Here is a 23,318-nt window from a genome sequence, read left to right as displayed (position 1 = left end):
ATTAGATCCTATACACTGGCTTCAAAAACATCCCTTCATTTTTCATTTGTCTGAATGTTCTCCTTCCGACCGATCTCGTTTGCCACTTCACAAAAATAGTATTAGGTATAATATTTCGGATAAGGCTCAGCCAGATACCCTCTCTCTTGAAACCCCTTTGATTCCGCTAATCAATTACTGACCACCTTATTTTGATATTGCTTGGGACTAGATAGTATTTGCCTACGAATAGATGAAGTGGAAACTTGCAGCATTTATTATTTTGGATTAACGGCAAGGACTCAAACTACGTGATAACGCATGAGGTATAGCAGTCAACCTTTCAGGAGTGTGGTATTATCGAAGCACACTGAGTATGCAGATCAATAGTCGTAGCTATCTCCGCCAGAATGTTCAGTTACTCTCGTAGGTCGGAGGGAAATGTCAAGTGGAATATTTTAGTATAAATTTAACATCATAATTATTTTCAAGGAAGAATATCAATTGCCACTTCTAGATCTATCGCGTAACTAATATTACCTTTGAATTCTGGTCGTGGCGGCCGTCTGAATTCAGAAGGGCGCGTTCTGCCTAATCTGTAACAGACAATAATACAACAAACAAGTAAAAGTGGTGGTGAATTGCGCTGCACATAGAATATTGCGAAATTCCAATGCTAACGTCTGACACGGAGGCAATCGGATATAAAAACTGTAATTAATACTCAATACGAATCAATATTTCGAATTCCGTTACTTTAGCAAAAGCAAAATTTTGATCCACCACGGATTATCCTTACAGTTTGGATGTAACAGCACAAACCTCACGTTAAATTCAAGAAAAGTACTTTACGATCCACAAATTAAATTTAAGTGAAGGTAAACGAGCAAAATAAAATGTGAGAAGAAGACCTAGAATCTAATGCAGAAAGATACAAAGCGTGAACTCTGAGGACAAGACAAACAACTAAGTAAAAGAAACCTCTAACGGCAAAACAAAGAGATGAGCAAAATAAACGTATACAAAGGTAATAACAAATTTACTAAAGGAATAATTTCGAGGGAAAGTTCGAAATTCTTACCGTTTTGTTGGAGAATGTAGCACGAGGGTATGGAATACCCTCTAGGGAAGGGCTGCCTTTTTTAAAAACTACTTTTTCAGCTCCTTTAAAAAATCTCAATAAACCAACCGTTCCCTGAGGGGTATTCCATACCTCCTAGGCCCCCAGGTGTTACGTTCACCCACAAAATATTCGCAGTAGTGCTGAACGTTTTGGAGAAGAATGTGGAACCGTGTGGTCTAGGGTGGTCTGCCCCCAACCTGGGGTATTCCATATCCCCCTACAATTTTCGAAATCGATTATCGGAGGCGGAATTCATTAAATTTTCCGAAAAAGAAACTACAGAACTTTCGGTATCTTCACAGAATCAAAACCTCCAGAATCGTCAGAACCTTTGGAGCGTGCAGATTGCAGGCCCTTTAAAAACCTGTCTTTAGAATTTTACAGAACCTTAGGAAAATTCAAACCCTTCGAAGCTTTCGGTAGAATTGACAAAATCCTTCTAACGTTCAAGATCAGTCATCGGTGTCTTTCGGAGCTTTAAGGATCCGCGGATACCTCAGAGACTTCTTGATTCTCAAAAGAGCTTTTAGAACCTTAGGAACCGTCAAGGCTGCTACATGGTTGTCAAATTGAATTCCAACAATCGTCAGAACCTTCAAGATGTTCAAAAACACTTTGTGATAACTTCAGAATCACACATCAGAATCCACTGAGTGGAAGGTGGAATGCTTATGTGAAGCTTGCGCACAGCGTAAGAGCGGAGTATGTGGTGTAGAAGTATAGAGGGGAGGGTGAAGGGACACGAAAAGAGCACGAGAAGGATTAGAGAAGTTTGAGGGATAACAAACTCAATGTAAATCCGTGACGCGAAGGAAACGTTGAATTTTCGAGGAACTTAATGAGACCCAGAGAGAAGCTTAATTGGAACTTGAGAACACTACGAATCTGCAGATTGTGGAAATCCGCGGAATCTTCAAATTCCTGGGAGAAACATTCGAATCTTCGGCACCTCATTCAGAGTTCGTAAACGCTTCAGAATCTTCAAAACTTTAAAAACTCAAGAACCCAATCAATCTTCGGGATTTCCAGAGATTTAAGGGATTGCAGAATTTCACACCTTTAGAATAATTTGGAATTGGTCATCAGAACCCATAGAACTTCGAGAGTCTTGGGAAACTTAAAAATGTGCGGAAGGTATTCAGAACTTCTACAGAATCTCCACAACTTCTAGAGTTTCAAAACCTCAAGGGCGTTAAATATCCCTAAAATCCTTTTAAAATATCCGATTTGTTTACACTAGTCGCATATTTATGTATAATACTTCGGATAAGGCTCAGCCGCACTCCCTCTCCCGAAACCCCTTCAATTCTGCTAATCAATTAATGACCACCATGTTATCTTGATATTGCTTGGGAGTAGATAGCATTTCCTCACGAGTAAATCAAACATTCAAAGGTTGGATTTATTTTTCTTTTATTAACAGCAAAGAGGATAATGGTCAGAATAACCAGAATTATTGCTTGCTACGTGTGAAAAAGGGCAATTATTTGTAGAAAGTTATCAAACGTGCCGCATACCCGCTCCCGATGAATTTCATTAAGAGTGACTGTAAAATAGTATGACTTTTGGACTGTGTAATGCTCCTGCACTAGAAGCGGCCCTCCTTCGACGTGGTTATGTTCGAATTCTCACAATGGCGTCGTGTTTATGACGTTTGTAGGGGAATTAAGAGAGCATAATCGTAGCTACTGAAACGGTATCGGCAGTTCGGTGACGTCAACGTCATCTGTCGTCAAAATTTGCGAATTGAGACACTTTTGTATACCGAAAGCCGGTCTTCTAGCACTTAAAGCCTCGGTGTATTTATTGTCAACATTCAACCCTTAACCGCACAATGGGGCTCGACTTCGCTCGAATTTAAATTACTTTATTGTTGTCAAAATTCAAATTTTGATTAGACATTATGGTGCGAATGATGAATACCTACTTAACTTTAAATTGGCAAAATGGAGGTCCTTTCATGTAGGAAAGCAAGCCGATCTAATTTCAGTCGAAAATAAATTTGACCTTTAACAAATTTTCAATTACAGAGAGGTATAGTCGCAGAAGTTTAGGGTCAATATTTGGTATTCCACTCGTTGCGAAAAACAGAAAAATACTTTCCCGGAATATTATCTGTTTATCATCAAAAAGGCAATGTTTCCTGAGCTAACATTGATGATTACACGCATTCTTATCACTTAAAATATTCCTATTTTCCCGCACCTAAAACAAAATGTTTTACTTTGGGGTTTCTTGGCAATTTCTCCACTCTCCATTCTCCAGTTTCTAGTTCCCATTCTCCAATCCCCGGTCTACAGTTTTCAGCGACCAGTCGCCACTTTCTAGTCTCCGCCTTCAGTTTGGTCTTCAGTTCCTGTTATCAGTTTTCAGCCTACAGTTTCAAATGGTGTGTTTCCAGTCCCCGCGTAACGCGTTCCCGTGTAAAGTTACCGGTTTCCAGTTTCCAGTTCTTGTCTAAACTTTTCAGTTTTTAATCTCCTCGATTCTCCTATTTCTGGTCTTCAGTTATTAGTCTCTTGTTTCCGGTTTACAGTTTCGAGGTCTTAGTATCTCGGGCACATTCTAGTTCTTAACGTCCAATTTCCAGTCTCCAGTTCCCATTCACTAGTTTTCAACTTTCATTCTTCCATTTCCGGTTTTCTGTTTGTAATACTTACTTTCCAGTTTCCAATTTTAAGTGTGTAACTTCCTGTTTCTCCAGGATTTTAGGGATATTGAGAATCTTGACTGTCTTGGGTTGCCTGGAGCGTCTGAAGTGTTTTCAAGGTTCTAAATTCCGGACCGCAATGCCCCTTTACCAGTCTTCAATTTCCGGTTTCTAGTTTAAAGTTTCTAGTGCTCATTCATCAGTTACCAATCTCTATTCTCCATTTCCGGTTTAAAGTTTCTATTTTACAGCTTCCAGTTCCGAGTTTCTATTTTCTAGCTCAGCTTTCAGCCTTCAGTTTCCAGTCTCTAGTATCAAGTTTCCAGTCTCAGTAATTCCTAGTCTCCAAATTCCAGTCTCCACTTTATAATCACCAGTTTCCCGTCTCCGGTTTCCAATCACCAGTTCCCAGTCTGCATTTTCAAGTCTCCATTTTCCAGTCCCGAGTTACCAGTCTCCAATTTCTAACCTTCAGCGTCTCTAGCGTCTTGATTTCTCTTAAGTATCTGGAGTGCTTTCCAGTACACATAGACCTTAATCTATGATCTTCAGTACCTAATTACCATTGTCCAGTTTCCAGTCTCCATTCTCCTATTTCCGGTCATTGGTTTCTATTCTCCAGCCCCCTTTGAGGTTTTTATGTGTGTTCAGCATTTTGATTGTCTTGGGTTGCGTAAAGTGCTTGAAGTGTCTTCAAATTACTACATTCCGGTCCGCAATGTTCAGTTTCCAGTCCCCAGTTTTCAATCACCAGTTTCCAGTCACCACTTTCCAGTTTTCACTCTCCAGTTTCCGATCTTCAGACTCCAGTTTCTGTTTTTGGGAGTTTTAAGTGTATTGAGTGTCTTGATTACTCTATTCCGGATTCCAGTGTCCAGTTTCCAGACTACAGTTTCCATTCCCAACTTCCCAGTCTCCATTATCTTCCGGTCTACAGTTTCTATTCCACAGTTTCGTGTTTCCAGTTTCCATTCTCTAACTTCTAGTCTTCAACTCCCAACTTTCAGTTTTCAGTTTCTAGTCTCCTCTTTCTTGTCTCTAGGTTTAGCCTTCCAACCTCTCATGATTCCAGCCTCTACTCTCTGTTTTACAGTTTCTTGTATTTACTTGTCTTTTTCCCAATCGTTAGTTTCCAGTCTCCATTTTCTAGCGTGAAGTTTCCAGTCTCCAGTTTCTAGTTCTCAATATTTCGACTCGTTTCCGGAGTGCTTTCCAAATTTCACATTCTGCATTTTAATGTCCAATTTCCAGTGTCCGGTCTCTAGCTACCATTTTCGGTTTTCTGTTTGTAGTCTGTGTTTAGTTTCCAGTTCCAATTTCCGGCCTGCAGCTTCTACTAGTCTAGTCTAGAGTTTGTGTTTTTGAGGGTTTTAAGTGTATTTGTATCTTAATTGTATTGGGTTGCCTAGAACGTCTAGAGTGTTTTCAGGAGTTTCCGGCCGCCGCTTTCAAGTTTTCAGTGCTCAGCTTCCAGCTTCCAGTTTTCAATATCAGTCTGGAGTTTCTAGTCCCCAGCCTCCGGCCACGAGCTTCCTGTCACCAGTGTCCAGTCTTTGGTTTCCAGTCTCCAATTTCCAGTCTCTAATGTCCAGTTCCAAATCTTCAGTTTCCAGTCTCCAGTTTCCAGTCTCTAGTTTCCAGTCTATTTCCAGTTCTAATCTGCAGTTTTTAGTTTCGCGTTTCCACTTTCCATTTTCCAACATCTCGAGCGCCTTAGTATATCTTAAGTGTATCCATTCTCTTATTTTCGGTCTTCAGTGTTTAGTGTCTTTTTTCCAGTTTCCAGTTTCTGTTCCCAGTATTTCTAGCGCTTTGGGTTGTCTTGTGTCTAGAGTGCTTTCCGGTTTTTACATTACGAATTTTAATGTGTACTTTAAATTTGCAGGTTCCGCTCTCTAAGCACCATTCTCCATTCTATTTCTGGTCCGTAGTTTCCAATTTCTAGTCTCTAGCATTCAGTTTCTAGTCTCCAGTGTATAGTCTACAGTTTCCAATTTCTAGTCTACAGTGTCCATTTTTTAGTTTCAAGCCTTCAAGTTGTGGTTGTCAGCATCTCGAAAGCCTTGGGTTACCTTAAGTGTCTGGAGTGCTTTCCAGTATCCACATTGACAGTTTGGCTTATTGAAAACTGTAGACTGGAAACTGTAGACTGGAAACTGTATACTGGAAACTGTGGACAGGAAACTGTAGACTGGAAACTGTAGACTGGAAACTGTAGACTGGAAACTGTGGACTGGACACTGTGGACTGGAAACTGTAGACGGGAAAGTGTAGACTGGATACTGTGGACTGGAAACTGTAGACTGGAAACTGTAGACTGGAAACTGTAGACTGGAAACTGTAGGCTGGAAACTGAAACCTGGAAACTGTAGACTGGAAACTGTAGACTGGAAACTGTAGACTGGAAACTGTAGACTGGAAACTGTAGACTGGAAACTGTAGACTGGAAACTGTAGACTGGAAACTGTAGACTGGAAACTGTAGACTGGAAACTGTGCACTGGAAAGTGTAGATTGGAAAGTGTAGACTGGAAAGTGTAGACTGGAAAGTGTAGACTGGAAATGTAAACTGGAAACTGTGCACTGGAAACTGACTGGAAACTGTGGACTGGAAACTGTGGACTGGAAACTGTGGACTGGAAACTGTAACTAGACTGGAAACTGTGGACTGGAAACTGTAGACTGGAAACTGTAGACTGGAAACTGTAGACTGGAAACTGTAGACTGGAAACTGTAGACTGGAAACTGTAGACTGGAAACTGTGCACTGGAAAGTGTAGATTGGAAAGTGTAGACTGGAAAGTGTAGACTGGAAAGTGTAGACTGGAAATGTAAACTGGAAACTGTGCACTGGAAACTGTGGACTGGAAACTGTGGACTGGAAACTGTGGACTGGAAACTGTGGACTGGAAACTGTAGACTGGAAATTGTAGACTGGAAACTGTGGACTGGAAACTGTGGACTGGGAAGTGTAGATTGGAAGTGTAGACTAGAAACTGTAGACTGGAAACAATAGACTGGAAGGTGTAAAATGGAAACTGTGGACTGGAAACTGTAGACTGGAAAGTGTAGATTGTAAACTGTAGACTCGAAAGTGTACACTGTAAACTGTAGATTAGAAAATGTAAACACTAAACTGTAGTCTGGAAACTGCAGACTGGAAACTGTAGACTGGAAACTGTGGACTGAAAAGACTGGAAAGTGTAGACTGGAAAGACTGTAGACTGGAAACTGTAAACTGGAAAGTGACTGGAAACTGTGGACTGGAAAGTGTAGACTGGAAAGTGTAGACTGGAAAGTGTAGACTGGAAACTGACTGGAAAGTGTAGACTGGAAACTGGAAAGTGTAGACTGGAAAAGAACTGGAAAGTGTAGACTGGAAACTGTGGACTGGAAAAGTGTAGACTGGAAAGTGTAGACTGGAAAGTGTAGACTGGAAGGTGTAAACTGGAAACTGTAAACTGGAAAGTGTAAACTGGAAACTGTAAACTGGAAACTGCCGACTGGAAACTGTAGACTGGAAACTGTGGACTGGAAAGTGTAGACTGGAAGGTGTAAACTGGAAACTGTAAACTGGAAACTGTAGACTGGAAACTGTGGACTGGAAAGTGTAGACTGGAAGGTGTAAACTGGAAACTGTAAACTGGAAACTGCCCACTGGAAACTGTAGACTGGAAACTGTGGACTGGAAAGTGGAGACTGGAAACTGTAAACTGGAAACTGTAGACTGGAAACTGTGGACTGGAAATTGTGGACTGGAAACTGTGGACTGGAAAGTGTAGATTGGAAAGAGTAGATTGGAAAGTGTAGACTGGAAAGTGTAGACTGGAAAGTGTAGACTGGAAAGTGTAGACTGGAAAGTGTAGACTGGAAAGTGTAGACTGGAAAGTGGAGACTGGAAAGTGTAGACTGGAAACTGTAAACTGGAAACTGTAGACTGGAAACTGCCGACTGGAAACTGTGGACTGGAAACTGTGGACTGGAAAGTGTAGACTGGAAAGTGTAGACTGGAAAGTGTAGACTGGAAGGTGTAAACTGGAAACTGTAAACTGGAAAGTGTAAACTGGAAACTGTAAACTGGAAACTGCCGACTGGAAACTGTAGACTGGAAACTGTGGACTGGAAAGTGTAGACTGGAAGGTGTAAACTGGAAACTGTAAACTGGAAAGTGTAAACTGGAAACTGTAAACTGGAAACTGCCGACTGGAAACTGTAGACTGGAAACTGTGGACTGGAAAGTGGAGACTGGAAACTGTAAACTGGAAACTGTAGACTGGAAAGTGTAGACTGGAAAGTGTAAACTGGAAACTGTAAACTGGAAAGTGTTAACTGGAAACTGTAAACTGGAAACTGCCGACTGGAAACTGTAGACTGGAAACTGTGCACTGGAAAGTGTAGACTGGAAGGTGTAAACTGGAAACTGTAAACTGGAAAGTGTAAACTGGAAACTGTAAACTGGAAACTGCCGACTGGAAACTGTAGACTGGAAACTGTGGACTGGAAAGTGGAGACTGGAAACTTTAAACTGGAAACTGTAGACTGGAAACTGTGGACTGGAAATTGTGGACTGGAAACTGTGGTCTAGAAAGTGTAGATTGGAAAGTGTAGATTGGAAAGTGTAGACTGGAAAGTGTAGACTGGAAAGTGTAGACTGGAAAGTGGAGACTGGAAACTGTAAACTGGAAACTGTAGACTGGAAACTGTGGACTGGAAAGTGTAGACTGGAAAGTGTAGACTGGAAGGTGTAAACTGGAAACTGTAAACTGGAAAGTGTAAACTGTAAACTGTAAACTGGAAACTGCCGACTGGAAACTGTAGACTGGAAACTGTGGACTGGAAATTGTGGACTGGAAACTGTGGACTGGAAAGTGTAGATTGGAAAGAGTAGCTTGGAAAGTATAGACTGGAAATTGTAGACTGGAAACTGTAGACTGGAAAGTGTAAACTGGAAACTGTAGACTGGAAACTGCCGACTGGAAACTGTGGACTGGAAACTGTGGACTGGAAACTGTGGACTGGAAAGTGTAGACTGGAAAGTGTAGACTGGAAAGTGTAGACGGGAAAGTGTAGACTGGAAAGTGTAGACTGGAAGGTGCAAACTGGAAACTGTAAACTGGAAAGTGTAAACTGGAAACTGTAAACTGGAAACTGCCGACTGGAAACTGTAGACTGGAAACTGTAGACTGGAAACTGTGGACTGGAAACTGTATACTGGAAAGTGTAGATTGGAAAGTGTAAACTGGAAACTATAGAATAGAAAGTGTAAGCTCTAAACTGTAGACTGCAAACTGCGGACTAGAAACTGTAGACTGAAAACTGTAGACTGGAAACTGTAGACTGGAAACTGTAGACTGCAAACTGTAGACTGGAAACTGTGGACTGGAAACTGTATACTGGAAAGTGTAGATTGGAAAGTGTAAACTGGAAACTGTAGATTAGAAAGTGTATGCTCTAAACTGTAGACTGGAAACTGCAGACTGGAAATCTGTAGACTGGAAACTGTTGACTGAAAACTGTAGATTGGAAAGTGAAGACTGCAAACTGTAGACTGTAGACTGGACTGAAAACTGAAGACTGGAAACTGTAGACTGGAAAGTGTAAACAGGAAACTGTAGACTGGAAACTGCAGACTAGAAACTGTAGACTGAAAACTGTAGACTGGAAACTGTAGACTGGAAACTGTGGACTGGAAGTGTAGACTGGAAAGTGTAGATTGGAAAGTGTAAACTGGAAACTATAGAATAGAAAGTGTAAGCTCTAAACTGTAGACTGGAAACTGTAGACTGGAAAACTGTAGACTGGAAACTGTAGACTGGAAACTGTAGACTGCAAACTGTAGACTGGAAACTGTGGACTGGAAACTGTATACTGGAAAGTGTAGATTGGAAAGTGTAAACTGGAAACTGTAGATTAGAAAGTGTAAGCTCTAAACTGTAGACTGGAAACTGCAGACTGGAATCTGTAGACTGGAAACTGTTGACTGAAAACTGTAGATTGGAAAGTGAAGACTGCAAACTTTAGACTTGAAATTGTAGACTGGAAACTATAGACTGAAAACTGAGACTGGAAACTGTAGACTGGAAAGTGTAAACAGGAAACTGTAGACTGGAAACTGCAGACTCGAAACTGTAGACTGAAAACTGTAGACTGGAAACTGTAGACTGGAAACTGTGGACTGGAAAGTGGAGACTGGAAAGTGTAGATTGGAAAGTGTAAACTGGAAACTATAGATTAGAAAGTGTAAACTCTAAACTGTAGGCTGGAAACTGCAGACTGGAAACTGTAGACTGGAAACTGTAGACTGGAAACTGCCGACTGGAAACTGTAGACTGCAAACTGTAGACTGGAAACTGTGGACTGGAAACTGTATACTGGAAACTATAGATTAGAAAGTGTAAACTCTAAGCTGTAGGCTGGAAACTGCAGACTGGAAACTGTAGACTGGAAACTGTAGACTGGAAACTGCCGACTGGAAACTGTAGACTGGAAACTGTGGACTGGAAACTGTATACTGGAAAGTGTAGATTGGAAAGTGTAAACTCTAAGCTGTAGGCTGGAAACTGCAGACTGGAAACTGTAGACTGGAAACTGTAGACTGGAAACTGTGGGCTGGAAACTGTATACTGGAAAGTGTAGATTGGAAAGTGTAAACTGGAAACTATAGATTAGAAAGTGTAAACTCTAAGCTGTAGGATGGAAACTGCAGACTGGAAACTGTAGACTGGAAACTGTATACTGGAAACTGCCGACTGGAAACTGTAGACTGGAAACTGTGGACTGGAAACTGTATACTGGAAAGTGTAGATTGGAAAGTGTAAACTGGAAACTATAGATTAGAAAGTGTAAACTCTAAGCTGTAGGCTGGAAACTGCAGACTGGAAACTGTAGACTGGAAACTGCCGACTGGAAACTGTAGACTGCAAGCTGTAGACTGGAAACTGTGGACTGGAAACTGTATACTGGAAAGTGTAGATTGGAAAGTGTAAACTGGAAACTGTAGATTAGAAAGTGTAAGCTCTAAACTGTAGACTGGAAACTGCAGACTGGAATCTGTAGACTGGAAACTGTTGACTGAAAACTGTAGATTGGAAAGTGAAGACTGCAAACTGTAGACTGGAAACTATAGACTGAAAACTGAGACTGGAAAGTGTAAACAGGAAAGTGTAGACTGGAAACTGTAGACTTTTAGACCACAGTGTGTGGTTTCCACTTTCTAATAATGCAATTCTCCAGTTTTCTGTTATTTCCGATTTCAGTCTCGTTTTTCCAGTCTCCAGTTCCTAGTTTCCGGTATCCGCACAGTCTTGTATTATCTGAGGTGTTTGGAAAGCTTTCCAGTTTCCGCGTTCCGGGCTACAATGTTCATTTTCCAGTCTTCTAGTATCTGGACTCCAGTCTCCAGTTGTTAATCTCTATATTATAATTTCCTGTCCACAGCTTCTATTCTACAGCTTCAGTTCCTATCCTCCAACTTCCAGTCTTCTGCTTCCAGCTTCCAGTTTAGTCTCTATTCTCCAGTTTGTAGTAGTCTGCAGACTGTGCTCTTACTTCCAGCCTCTAGTTTCGAAGCTTCAGTTTCTCTTTTCCAATTTCCCTCGTCTGTCCAGTTTCCGTTCTCCAATATCTAGCCTCTAGCTTACAGTATACAGTTTTTAGGTTCGAGTAGCCAGTCTCCAGCTTCCAGCTTCTGGTTTCCAGTCTCCAGTTAGTCCAGCTATAAGTCTCCTGTCCCAAGCCTTCAGTTTCCAGATTCTAATCTCCGATTTTCCGGCTTCTAATTCCTGGTTTACAATTTTCTGTCTGCAGTTTCCGTTGTCTACTGTTTTAAGTACTGGTTTTGAGTATATGTCTTAAGCGCATGGTGTATCTTGGGTGTTTGGAACGTCTCGAACTTTGGAGAAAAAGCAACCTGATCTAAAATTTGTTTTGGGTTTATCCCAGGAGGCGGTGTTGCACATAGTTGCCTAACGAGGTTCAATTTCCAATACTTCTCACTTTAATTGACTACTTTATCTAATGACTCATTTACATTATTATGTAAAATTTCCAAATAAAAAAGTGTTCACGGTCATGTGTTATATAACTGGAAAATATTACTCAAGTCTGGAAAGAACAAATTAATCATGTCAGGTGTTAACCAATTACATGACCTTACACTTCGAAGATAACAAGCAAAAACAACAACAAAACTGTTAAAAATTGAGAATAACACATTTCGGCATATCCCATGAATGAAATGATGTCGTCATGTGAAAACCTCCGACACTTTATCTAACTGTGCCTTTTGTTTCAGGTACCTATGATCATGTTATGAAGTCACAGATATACAGCATAAAGGTCAGTGAGCATTTTTTTAGACAATTCCAACAGTAATCATAGTACTAAGGTAGCACAAAAGTGTGACAGTCTAAAAGTCAAGTAATTCGCGCACAGAAAAAACTTTCATACGCACAAAAACAATTCGCGAGAAAGGAAAGTTAATTACGGTCCTTTGTGTTTTAATTGCTTTGTTTAATTAAAAAGCGCGCCTACATTCGTTTCACAAAACGGCCGCAGAGAGCTGATTACCTTTGTCGAACGTCTTCGTGTCTGTGTCACAGCTCACGATTGCCGTGGAAAATTCACACCTTGTTCAATGATTGAAAAATCTATTTAAATAAGTGTATTTTTAATTTTCCGGCTTTGTAAGTCGGTAAAATACAGGGAGGGGGTAGTGTAACGGTAATGAAATTTTACTGTGACGAATCTGAAAATACCGAAGACTCGGGAAAAGCCGTAGATGAGGAGAATCCTAGTACGCTGAATACCTAACGCTAAAAGAACTGAAATCCAAAAATATGCGGCATTATGCCCAAAGTCCTCGAAGACCTGGGAAACCATTAAGGATTCTACAATGCTAGAGCTTTGCTGGTCTTAATAAGGGATTCATAGGTTTGGGGTGTGTATGTTGAAGTCACTAAAAGGCCTCGAAGACCATTATTAAGACCTCGAAGGCGTTAAAGACAATAAAGATGCAGACGACATTCATAATCTCGATCTTTAGAGACATCGAAACCTCAGATGAGCAAGGATACTCTGCACACCCAAAGATCTTAGAGACGCTTCAGATATCTAAAACGCTTTTGACACTAAAAACTCTGGAGATCTCAAAGACCCTGTAGACACCGAATATACGGATGACCAAATATACGCTGCATCTCAAACAACCCAAAGGATTGGGAGACCCTTAAAGCCTTTGAAACGCTAAAAACACTAGAGACACTGATGATTCCGAAAATCGCAATGACATTGAAGCCGCCGGAGGTACAGAGGGCCTAAAATACGCCGAAAACATCGAACGAAGACACTCAAAGACGCTCAAAGACGTTCAAAGACGCTCAAAGGCGCTCAAAGACGCTGAAAGACGCTCAAAAACGTTCAAAGATGCTCAAATACGCTCAAAGACGGTTAAAGATGCTCAAAGACGCTCAAAGACACTCGAAGACACTCAAAGACACAAAAAGACACTCAAAGACACTCAAAGATAATCAAGGACACTCAAAGACACCCAAAGACACTCAAATACACTTAAGGATCAAATATACGCTGCACTATCAAACAACTCAAAGGATCTGGAGACCCTTAAAGCCTTTGAAACTCTAAAAACACTAGAGACACTGATGATTCCGAAAATCGCAATGACATTGAAGCCGCCGGAGGTACAGAGGGCCTAAAATACGCCGAAAACATCGAACGAAGACACTCAAAGACGCTCAAAGACGTTCAAAGACGCTGAAAGACGCTCAAAAACGTTCAAAGATGCTCAAATACGCTCAAAGACGGTTAAAGATGCTCAAAGACGCTCAAAGACACTCGAAGACACTCAAAGACACTCAAAAATACTCAAAGACACTCGAAGACACTCAAAGACACTAAAAACGCACTAAAAAGACACTACAAAGACACTAAAAAGGACACCTAAAAGGCACTGAAAATACACTAAAATGACACTAAAAAGACACTAAAAAGCCTAAAAAGACACCTACAAGACACTAAAAAGGCACTAAAAAGACACTACAAAGACATTAAAAACACACCTAAAAGACACTTAAAAGACTAAAAAAACTAAAAGTACACTAAAAGGACACCTAAAAGGCACTAAAAATACACTAAAAAGACACTAAAAGGTGACTAAAAAGACACTAAAGGCACTAAAAAGACCCTAAAGGCATAAAAAAAGACACTAACAAGTCACTAAAAGGAAACTAAAAGTGCACTAACAAAGACACTTAGAAGACACTAAAAAGACACTAAAAAGACACCAAAAAAGACTAAAAAGACACAAAAAACTGAAAAGACACTAAAGACACGAAAAAACACTAAAAAGACACTAAAAAGACACCACAAAACACTCAAAAGACACTAAAGGCACCAAAAAGGCACGAAAAAGATACGAAAAAAACACTAAAAAGACACCAAAAAAACACTAAAAAGACACTAACAGTGCACTAAAAAGACACTAAAAGGACACTACAAAATACACTAAGAAAACACTAAAAAGACACTAAAGGCACTAAAAAGACACTAAAAAGTCACTAAAAGGGCACTAAAAGGACACTAAAAATACACTAAAAAGACACTTAAAGGTGACTAAAAAGACACTAAAGGCACTAAAAAGACCCTAAAGGCATCAAAAAGACACTAACAAGTCACTAAAAGAAAACTAAAAGGACACTTACAAAGACACTTAGAAGACACTTAGAAGACACTAAAAAGACACTAAAAAGACACCAAAAAAGACTAAAAAGACACAAAAAACTCAAAAGACACAAAAAAACTTTAAAAAGACACCACAAAACACTCAAAAGACACTAAAGGCACCAAAATGGCACGAAAAAGACGCTCAAAGACGCTGAAAGACGCTCAAAAACGTTCAAAGATGCTCAAATACGCTCAAAGACGGTTAAAGATGCTCAAAGACGCTCAAAGACCCTCAAAGACACTCAAAAAATACTCAAAGACACTCGAAGACACTCAAAGACACAAAAAGACGCTCAAAGACACTCAAAGATAATCAAGGACACTCAAAGACACCCAAAGACACTCAAATACACTCAAGGATCAAATATACGCTGCACTATCAAACAACTCAAAGGATCTGGAGACCCTTAAAGCCTTTGAAACTCTAAAAACACTAGAGACACTGATGATTCCGAAAATCTCAATGACATTGAAGCCGCCGGAGGTACAGAGGGCCTAAAATACGCCGAAAACATGGAACAAAGACACTCAACGACGCTCACAAACGCTCAAAGATGCTCAAAAACGCTCAAAGACGCTCAAAGATGCTCGAAGACCCTCAAAGACACTCAAAGACACTCAAAGACACTCAAAAGATACTCAAAGACACTCAAAGACATTCAAAGACACAAAAAGACACTCAAAGACACCCAAAGACACTCAAAGATACTCAAAGACACTCAAAGACACCCAAAGACACTCAAATACACTCAAGGACCAAATATACGCTACACTCTCAAACAACCGAAAGGATCTGGAGACCCTTAAAGCTTTTGAAACTCTAAAAACACTAGAGACACTGATGATTCCGAAAATCTCAATGACCTTGAAGCCGCCGGAGGTACAGAGGGCCTAAAATACGCCGAAAACGTCGAACAAAGACAGTAAAAGACGCTCAAAGACGCTCAAAGGCGCTCAAAGACGCTGAAAGACACTCAAAGACATTCAAAGATGCTCAAATACGCTCAAAGACGCTCAAAGACACTCAAAGACACTCAAAGACACTCAAACACACTCAAAGACACTCAAAGACGCTCAAAGACAATCAAAAACACTCAAAGACACTCAAAGACACTCAAAGACACTCAAAGACACTCAAAGACACTCAAAGACATTCAAAGACACTAAAAAGACACTAAAAAGACACTAAAAGGCACTAAAGGACACTAAACGTACACTGAACGGACACCAAAAGGACACTAAAAAGACACCAGAGAGACACTAAAAAGACTAAAAAGGAACTAAAAGTACACTAAAAGTACACTAAAACGACACTAAAAAGACACTAAAAAGACATTTAAAAGACACTAAAAAGGCACTAAAAAGACACTACAAAGACACGAAAAAGACACCAAAAAGACTAAAAAGGAACTAAAAGTACACTAAAAGTACACTAAAAGGACACTAAAAGGACACTAAAAAGACACGAAAAAGACACTAAAAAGACATTTAAAAGACACTAAAAAGGCACTAAAAAGACACTACAAAGACACTAAAAAGACACTAAAAAGGCACTAAAAATACACTAAAAAGACATTAAAAACGCACATAAAAGACACTAAAAAGAAACTAAACGTACACTAAAAGGACACTAAAAAGGCACTAAAAAGACACTACAAAGACACTAAAAAGGACACCTAAAAAGGCACTAAAAATACACTACAAAGACACTAAAAAGACACCTAAAAGGCACTAAAAATACACTAAAAGGATACTAAAAAGACACTAAAAAGGCACTAAAAAGACACTACAAAGACATTAAAAACACACCTACAAGACACTTAAAAGACTAAAAAAAACTAAAAGTACACTAAAAGGACACTAAAAAGGCACTAAAAAGACACTACAAAGGCACCAAAAAGACAACTAAAAGGCACTAAAAATACACTAAAAAGACACTAAAAGGTGACTAAAAAGACACTAAAGGCACTAAAAAGACCCTAAAGGCATCAAAAAAGACACTAACAAGTCACTAAAAGGAAACTAAAAGTACACTAACAAAGACACTTAGAAGACACTAAAAAGACACTAAAAAGACACCAAAAAAGACTAAAAAGACACAAAAAACTGAAAAGACACTAAAGACACGAAAAAACACTAAAAAGACACTAAAAAGACACCACAAAACACTCAAAAGACACTAAAGGCACCAAAAAGGCACGAAAAAGATACGAAAAAAACACTAAAAAGACACCAAAAAAACACTAAAAAGACACTAACAGTGCACTAAAAAGACACTAAAAGGACACTACAAAATACACTAAGAAAACACTAAAAAGACACTAAAGGCACTAAAAAGACACTACAAAGTCACTAAAAGGGCACTAAAAGGACACTAAAAATACACTAAAAAGACACTTAAAGGTGACTAAAAAGACACTAAAGGCACTAAAAAGACCCTAAAGGCATCAAAAAGACACTAACAAGTCACTAAAAGAAAACTAAAAGGACACTAACAAAGACACTTAGAAGACACTTAGAAGACACTTAGAAGACACTAAAAAGACACTAAAAAGACACTAAAAAGACACCAAAAAAGACTAAAAAGACACAAAAAACTCAAAAGACACAAAAAAACTTTAAAAAGACACCACAAAACACTCAAAAGACACTAAAGGCACCAAAAAGGCACGAAAAAGATACAAAAAAAAAACACTAAAAAGACACCAAAAAGACACCAAAAAAACACTAAAAAGACACTAAAAGTGCACTAAAAAGACACCAAAAGGTGACTAAAAGGACACTACAAAATACACTAAGAAAACACTAAAAAGACACTAAAGGCACTAAAAAGACACTAAAAAGTCACTAAAAGGGCAATAAAAGGACACTAAAAAAGACACTTATAAGACACTAAAAAGGCACTAAAGGCACTAAAAAGACACTAAAAAGTCACTAAAATGACACTAAAAAAGACACTAAAAAAGACACTAAAAAGACATTAAAAGTCACTAAAAAGGCACTAAAAGGACACTAAAAAAGATACTTAGAAGACACTAAAAAGGCACTAAAAGACTCAAAAGACACTGAAAGGGCACTAAAAGGACACTAACAGACAATAAAAAGACACCAGAAAGACACTAAAAAGACACTAGATACTAGAAAGACCTAAAAAGACACTAAAAAGACACTAGAAGGACACTAAAAGGACACTAAAAGACACTAAGAAGAGTCTAAAAAGACACTAGACACTAAAGACGCTAAAGACGCGGACGGCGTGGAAGATACTAAAGTGACTCCATGAATAATATCTTGTCGAAGGCTATGTCATGCCCTTTGTCGACACCCTCTCCCGACGTTCCGTTCGCCCGCAATTCGTACGTTGGTTGATTTCGCTAAAAACCCTTCAAAAAAATAGTATTCGATTTTTTGGGCACTTCTCGTAGCGTCTCGATCGTCTATTGGCGACTAGAAACAGAGAGACCGCGGATCGAACTCTAAGAAACTTATGGGCACTCAAAATCGACTACCCCTCGAAGCTCCGCCCTTGCAAAAGGTGGTTAATTTCGCCTCTAGGAAAAAAAAACACAATTCCGTCACGCAGGAGTTGTGCGCGTTTATATCTTTCCGAAGACACCAATTTGAAAACAATCGTATCAAAATTGTAGAAGAAGATACGAAAAAAAAATGAATAATCACCACACACTCGGGGATGGCGCCCAGATGTCGCCGACTCCACGACCGCTTAAGTTTGCGCTTGCCTTAAGATGACAGTATTTCAGATTCCAAATATTGATTATTGATACCAGGCTTATCAGAATGAAGGTTAATCAAATCTCAAAATGCTTCAGGGTTCAAAATTCAAGACTTTCGGTTCAATAAAGCAATTGAAGGCACAAGAGAATTTAAAATGAAGGGTAATACATAATTAAAGGTTCAACGTGACTGGGTTCGTGGTACCCTAGGCCCTTCTTGATCTAAAGTACTGACAGTAACAGTTGACGTGCATAATTACTGGAACACAAATCTTCACTTTTAATTGGCCTGTTTTTCCCAGTGTTTCTCATGTTAATTAATTTCGTAACTTCCTAAAGCAATAAACATGCGATGCCATGTATATAAACGACGTTTCACAGTTTCTCACGTCAAAGTCACTTGGCTAAAAAGCAACTTGGTCACGATGAAGCCCCTTCTGGTACTCTGTCTTTTGATTTCCATTGCAGCACCAAAAAAGGTACGTACTTTAGTTTTCTCCAGGCGTTTTCTATGTATTTCTTTCGCAGTTACCCGTCGCTTTTCAAAAAATGTGGGGCGAGCTTGCGGGCGGTTTTCAAGCGGGGTGCGCTGCAGAGAACAACCTCGACATGGAGGCCGCAAGTGGCATAATAACAAGATTTGAGGCGCCCGACATTGCGCCGGTGCATTGTTATGTGAAATGCATGGTTGAGAAAATGAAATTTATGACTCCCGATGGAAAAATGGATAAGGCGATGGTGGTGGATACGGTTCATCTCTTCACGAACGAACTTGTTGACAGTTGCGTCATCCAAGAAGAGAATAGCTGCAGAAAGGCGTACTTGGTGTCGCTTTGTGTGCTAAACGGGATCGCTGAAGACTAGTCGTTTAGCCAAGGTAGTCGTGGTTAAAGCTTTTACTTTCTTCTGGAACCCTCTGTATATACTCTTAAATAAATAAGGCAAGTGTAACAGCAAACAAGAAATTTACAGTGATTCATCTGGTAGAACCCTTCACTTCTCCACCGTTTTTATACTCCTCTCGTTTACATTTATTCTCTTCACGCGGAGATCCCCTCTCGTTGTTTTCAGACTTTCGTCCTTCACGGTTCTTTCAAGATTGCTTTACGTTTCTTTCCCCTTACACCCGTCACCCAGTCTTGAATCCTGGACAATGGAGCAACGGAGGGAGTAATTAGTAAGGTAGGCTCGGACCGACGAAGACCCCACCACTGCCTTCACGACCCACGACTCCTCCACTATTTCCACATTACCCAGATAGCACCGTATGTTTAATGTACGTACGTTTATGGTCCACTATTTGTACATTCGTCCTTGGACAAACAAATAACGTCCTATGTACGTAAGTATGGGACATCCTATGGGCGTTCATGTAAATACGTCACATGTACGTCCATATTTGGTACAATATTTTTTCAATTAATAATAAATCCCTCCTCTATCGCCTTGAAAAGAGTGTTATTATTTCAGTACCTTCCGTTGGTACAGATAGTAACTTTTTTTAAGTGTTTATCATAAATTGGTATTTTAATAAGCGAGGTATTACGTTCATTATTGGGCGGAAGTATGACATCCAATTTGTTGACATATAGACCAAATTTGGGCAAAACTAGTTCCAAATGTGGACATTCAATGTATGTATACTGGCTCAATATCATCATTCGTCCAGTGGACGTCCATAGTACAATTTTGTGCTATCTGGGCGTATTCTATCAACCCTGGTAGGTGGAGCCTTTTTCGAGTCGTACGGGAGATACGCTGAGTAGACCACCAAGTGCTTGCTCCGTTCTCTCTCATCTTTCACCTGAAGCCTTAGAGCTACAAGATCCCTTAAATAGACGTCAGTCATTAGATAAGGCTTTATTCGTCTGTCGACATAAGTGCAAGTCATGCGTGCTAAACCCCTGCGTGCTTTGGTTTTGCCGCTGTTGCTGGAGTGCCAGATAGGACGCCTCGTCGACACCAAACGCGAGGAGCACCCTACCGGGCTCGTCCCTGCGAAAGAACGTCCTCCATAGGCTTGTCCTGAAACCAGAATTTTGCCTCTGGAGGAAGCTCGTATAATCAGTCATCACCTTTGATACCCTAGGCGTGTTCCTCTGCACCTTCGGAGACGCGAGATCCCAAAGACACTAAAGACACTTAAAGACCCTCAAAGACACTAAAGACATTAAAGATACTAAAGGCACTAGAGATACTAAAGACACTAAAGACACTAAAGACACTAAAGACACTAAAGACTAAAGACGCTAAAGACGCTAAAGACGCTATAGACGCTAAAGACGCTAAAGACGCTAAAGACGCTAAAGACGCTAAAGAAAATAAAGACACTAAAGACACTAAAGAGACTCTAAAGAGACTCTAAAGAGACTCTAAAGAGACTCTAAAGAGACTCTAAAGAGACTCTAAAGAGACTCTAAAGAGACTCTAAAGAGACTAAAGAGACTCTAAAGAGACTCTAAAGAGACTCTAAAGAGACTCTAAAGAGACTAAGAGACTCTAAAGAGACTCTAAAGACTCTAAAGAGACTCTAAAGACACTAAAGAGACTAAAGAGACTCTAAAGAGACTAAAGAGACTAAAGAGACTCTAAAGAGACTCTAAAGAGACTCTAAAGAGACTCTAAAGAGACTCTAAAGAGACTCTAAAGAGACTCTAAAGAGACTCTTAAGAGACTCTTAAGAGACTCTAAAGAGACTCTAAAGAGACTCTAAAGAGACTCTAAAGAGACTCTAAAGAGACTCTAAAGAGACTCTAAAGAGACTCTAAAAGACACTAAAGACACTAAAGACACTAAAGACAAAAGACGCTAAAGACGCTAAAGACGCTAAAGACGCTAAAGACGCTAAAGACGCTAAAGACGCTAAAGACGCTAAAGACGCTAAAGACGCTAAAGACGCTAAAGACACTAAAGACACTAAAGACACTAAAGACACTAAAGACACTAAAGATACTAAGGACACTAAAGGCACTAAGGACACTAGGGAGAAGGACACTGAGGACACTGGGGACACTAGGCACTAAGGATACTAAAGACACTAAAGGCATTTCCTAATCATCACCTTCTGTGTTTCATTCCTATTCTTTTTGCGAATACGAGCTGGCCCACTACTAGGTCCTTGAATACGACCGAGGTAGGATCGTGTCGCAAGAACTTTGCTGGTGATTGGTTAAGAGGGAACGCTGGTTGTGCTTGGCGTGTGTTCTGCAAGGACGAATCAAGATTCGCAAAGTGTGAAATTAAACGCGTAGGGTATTCGAAATACCGCGCATCCTTTTATAAACGCTTATCAACATCGCGAGGTGTATCTAGATCTTGGACCAAGATTGTGATAGCTGCAACTACCAAAAAGCACAGACCTTACCCTAGGGTAATTTTTCTCTCGCCCAGACATCTGTGGATTTTGTTTACGTTTTCAACTAATGCGGACTAAGAGGTATTGTGAATTTAGCTTTTGTATTGGTTCTCAGTCAAAAAACCGTAAATTATTATTGTGAATTTGTCTGTGAATTTCCAGTAGAAAAGCAAGTTTCATATCTTGATCTCTGAATGGTTCCTTAATTTTTTGAGTGAATTGGACTGTTTATTTATCGTTATACAAGAGCTTCAGTTTGTGAATTCGTTCCCATTTAAGTTTACTAATTTAATAGTGTATGATGACTTATGAAATTTCAAGTCAGGTTAGCTGTAAAAGGTGATCAGATCACCTATGGACCTTCATTTCTTTTAGTACGCTATCGAATCCACATTTAATTTACTTTTGTTTAGTACTTACCCCGAATTATGATAAGCGTTCAGGTTTCCAATAGTTATCACTGTGATCAGCTTTCACAGCCTTTTCTTTACAGTTAACAGCTTCAGGATTTGGAAAATTCGATGATATTCATAGTGTTTCAGAACCCTTAAATCCGACCAAAGTTTCAAAATCTCTCTTGAGAGTAAATCTCTTGAAAATTCCACTAATTGTTATCTAAACCCATTAAACATTGAACAAATTCGGAATAATCCTTACCGAAAACCGATTCAGACCAATTTTCCATTACGCAACAACTTTAGGTAAGTGTAATTACAATTTTCGCCATCTTTGCCTCTACCAGAAAGATCTCGAATCGTGCAATTTCCGAATGCTATCGAAGACAACTACCTCAATATTCATACTACGAGCAAAAATGCAAATTGCTACACTTAAGTTCCCACCCTTACCAAATAGTGACAACCATTCGCAAGCCAAATCCTAGATTAACTAAATTTCGACGAAAACAAACACAAGGGACAACGTACTCATAAGCCAAAAGCCATGTCAACAACCATAACAAAACAAAGGGTCCGATATATTTTGGTGCTAACTTAGCCGAGAACTGTTTCGTTTGCATCCGATTAGGAAAAATTCGATAGACCTTGTTACCCACATTATGAGTAACAAGACGGCATCTTAGATCATAATGCCGTTTATTTAATGCCACATAATCGAAAAGCTCGTAGGAGAACAACAATAAATTTTGTTGTTAGTTACTTCAGGCACTAGTACCTTTATTCAGGAATATTTACAGTGTTAGAAAAGAAACTAAAAGCTTTAACCACGACTACCAAAGCCAAACGACCTGGATATTAGTCTTCAGCGATCCCGTTCAGCACACAAAGCGTCAACAAGTACGCCTTTTTGCAACCATCCTCTTCTTTAACGACGCAACTGTCAAGAATTTCGTTCGTTAATATGGGAAACGTATCCATCATAATCGACTTAGCCATTTCTCCATTGGGCGTAAAAAATTCATTTTCCCAACCACACATCTCACATAGCAATGAATCGGCCCTACGTCTGGCGCCTCAAATCTTGTTATTATGCCCCTTGCGACTTCCAGGTCGATGTTGCCCTCCGATGCGCACCCCTCCTCGAAACCACTCGCAAGTTCGCCCCACATTGTTTGAAAAGCGGCGGGTAACTGCAAATAAAACTGCAAATAAAATACATAAAAAACGAGTATGCACCTGTTTGGTTGTTGCAATGGAAAACAGAAGGCACAGAACCAGGAGGTGCTTCCTCGTGACCATTTTGCTATTTCACCAAGTAACTTTTACGTGAGCAACTGCAAA

General features: G+C 39.8%; 1 protein-coding gene and 1 long non-coding RNA gene across 2 annotated transcripts; one reads left to right on the top strand and one right to left on the bottom strand.

Annotated features, from left to right (window-relative positions):
* Positions 1 to 12,073: 12,073 nt before the first annotated feature.
* Positions 12,074 to 19,200, top strand: LOC116182831. Its single transcript, XM_031503386.1, has 3 exons — positions 12,074 to 12,087; positions 18,606 to 18,703; positions 18,753 to 19,200. The coding sequence occupies exons 2-3, from the start codon at positions 18,650 to 18,652 to the stop codon at positions 19,086 to 19,088; spliced, it is 390 nt and encodes a 129-aa protein (XP_031359246.1). The 5' UTR covers positions 12,074 to 12,087; positions 18,606 to 18,649; the 3' UTR covers positions 19,089 to 19,200.
* A 3,537-nt stretch (positions 19,201 to 22,737) lies between these two features.
* Positions 22,738 to 23,318, bottom strand: LOC116182840. Its single transcript, XR_004147626.1, has 2 exons — positions 23,214 to 23,318; positions 22,738 to 23,167 (listed from the first exon to the last, which is right to left on the bottom strand). It is a non-coding gene; the product is annotated as an uncharacterized LOC116182840 (long non-coding RNA).

The sequence above is a fragment of the Photinus pyralis genome, unplaced genomic scaffold, assembly GCF_008802855.1.
Source record: "Photinus pyralis isolate 1611_PpyrPB1 unplaced genomic scaffold, Ppyr1.3 Ppyr1.4_unclustered_Scaffold778, whole genome shotgun sequence".
Classification (NCBI taxonomy): domain Eukaryota; kingdom Metazoa; phylum Arthropoda; class Insecta; order Coleoptera; family Lampyridae; genus Photinus; species Photinus pyralis.
This window is presented reverse-complemented; position numbering and strand designations above follow the sequence as displayed.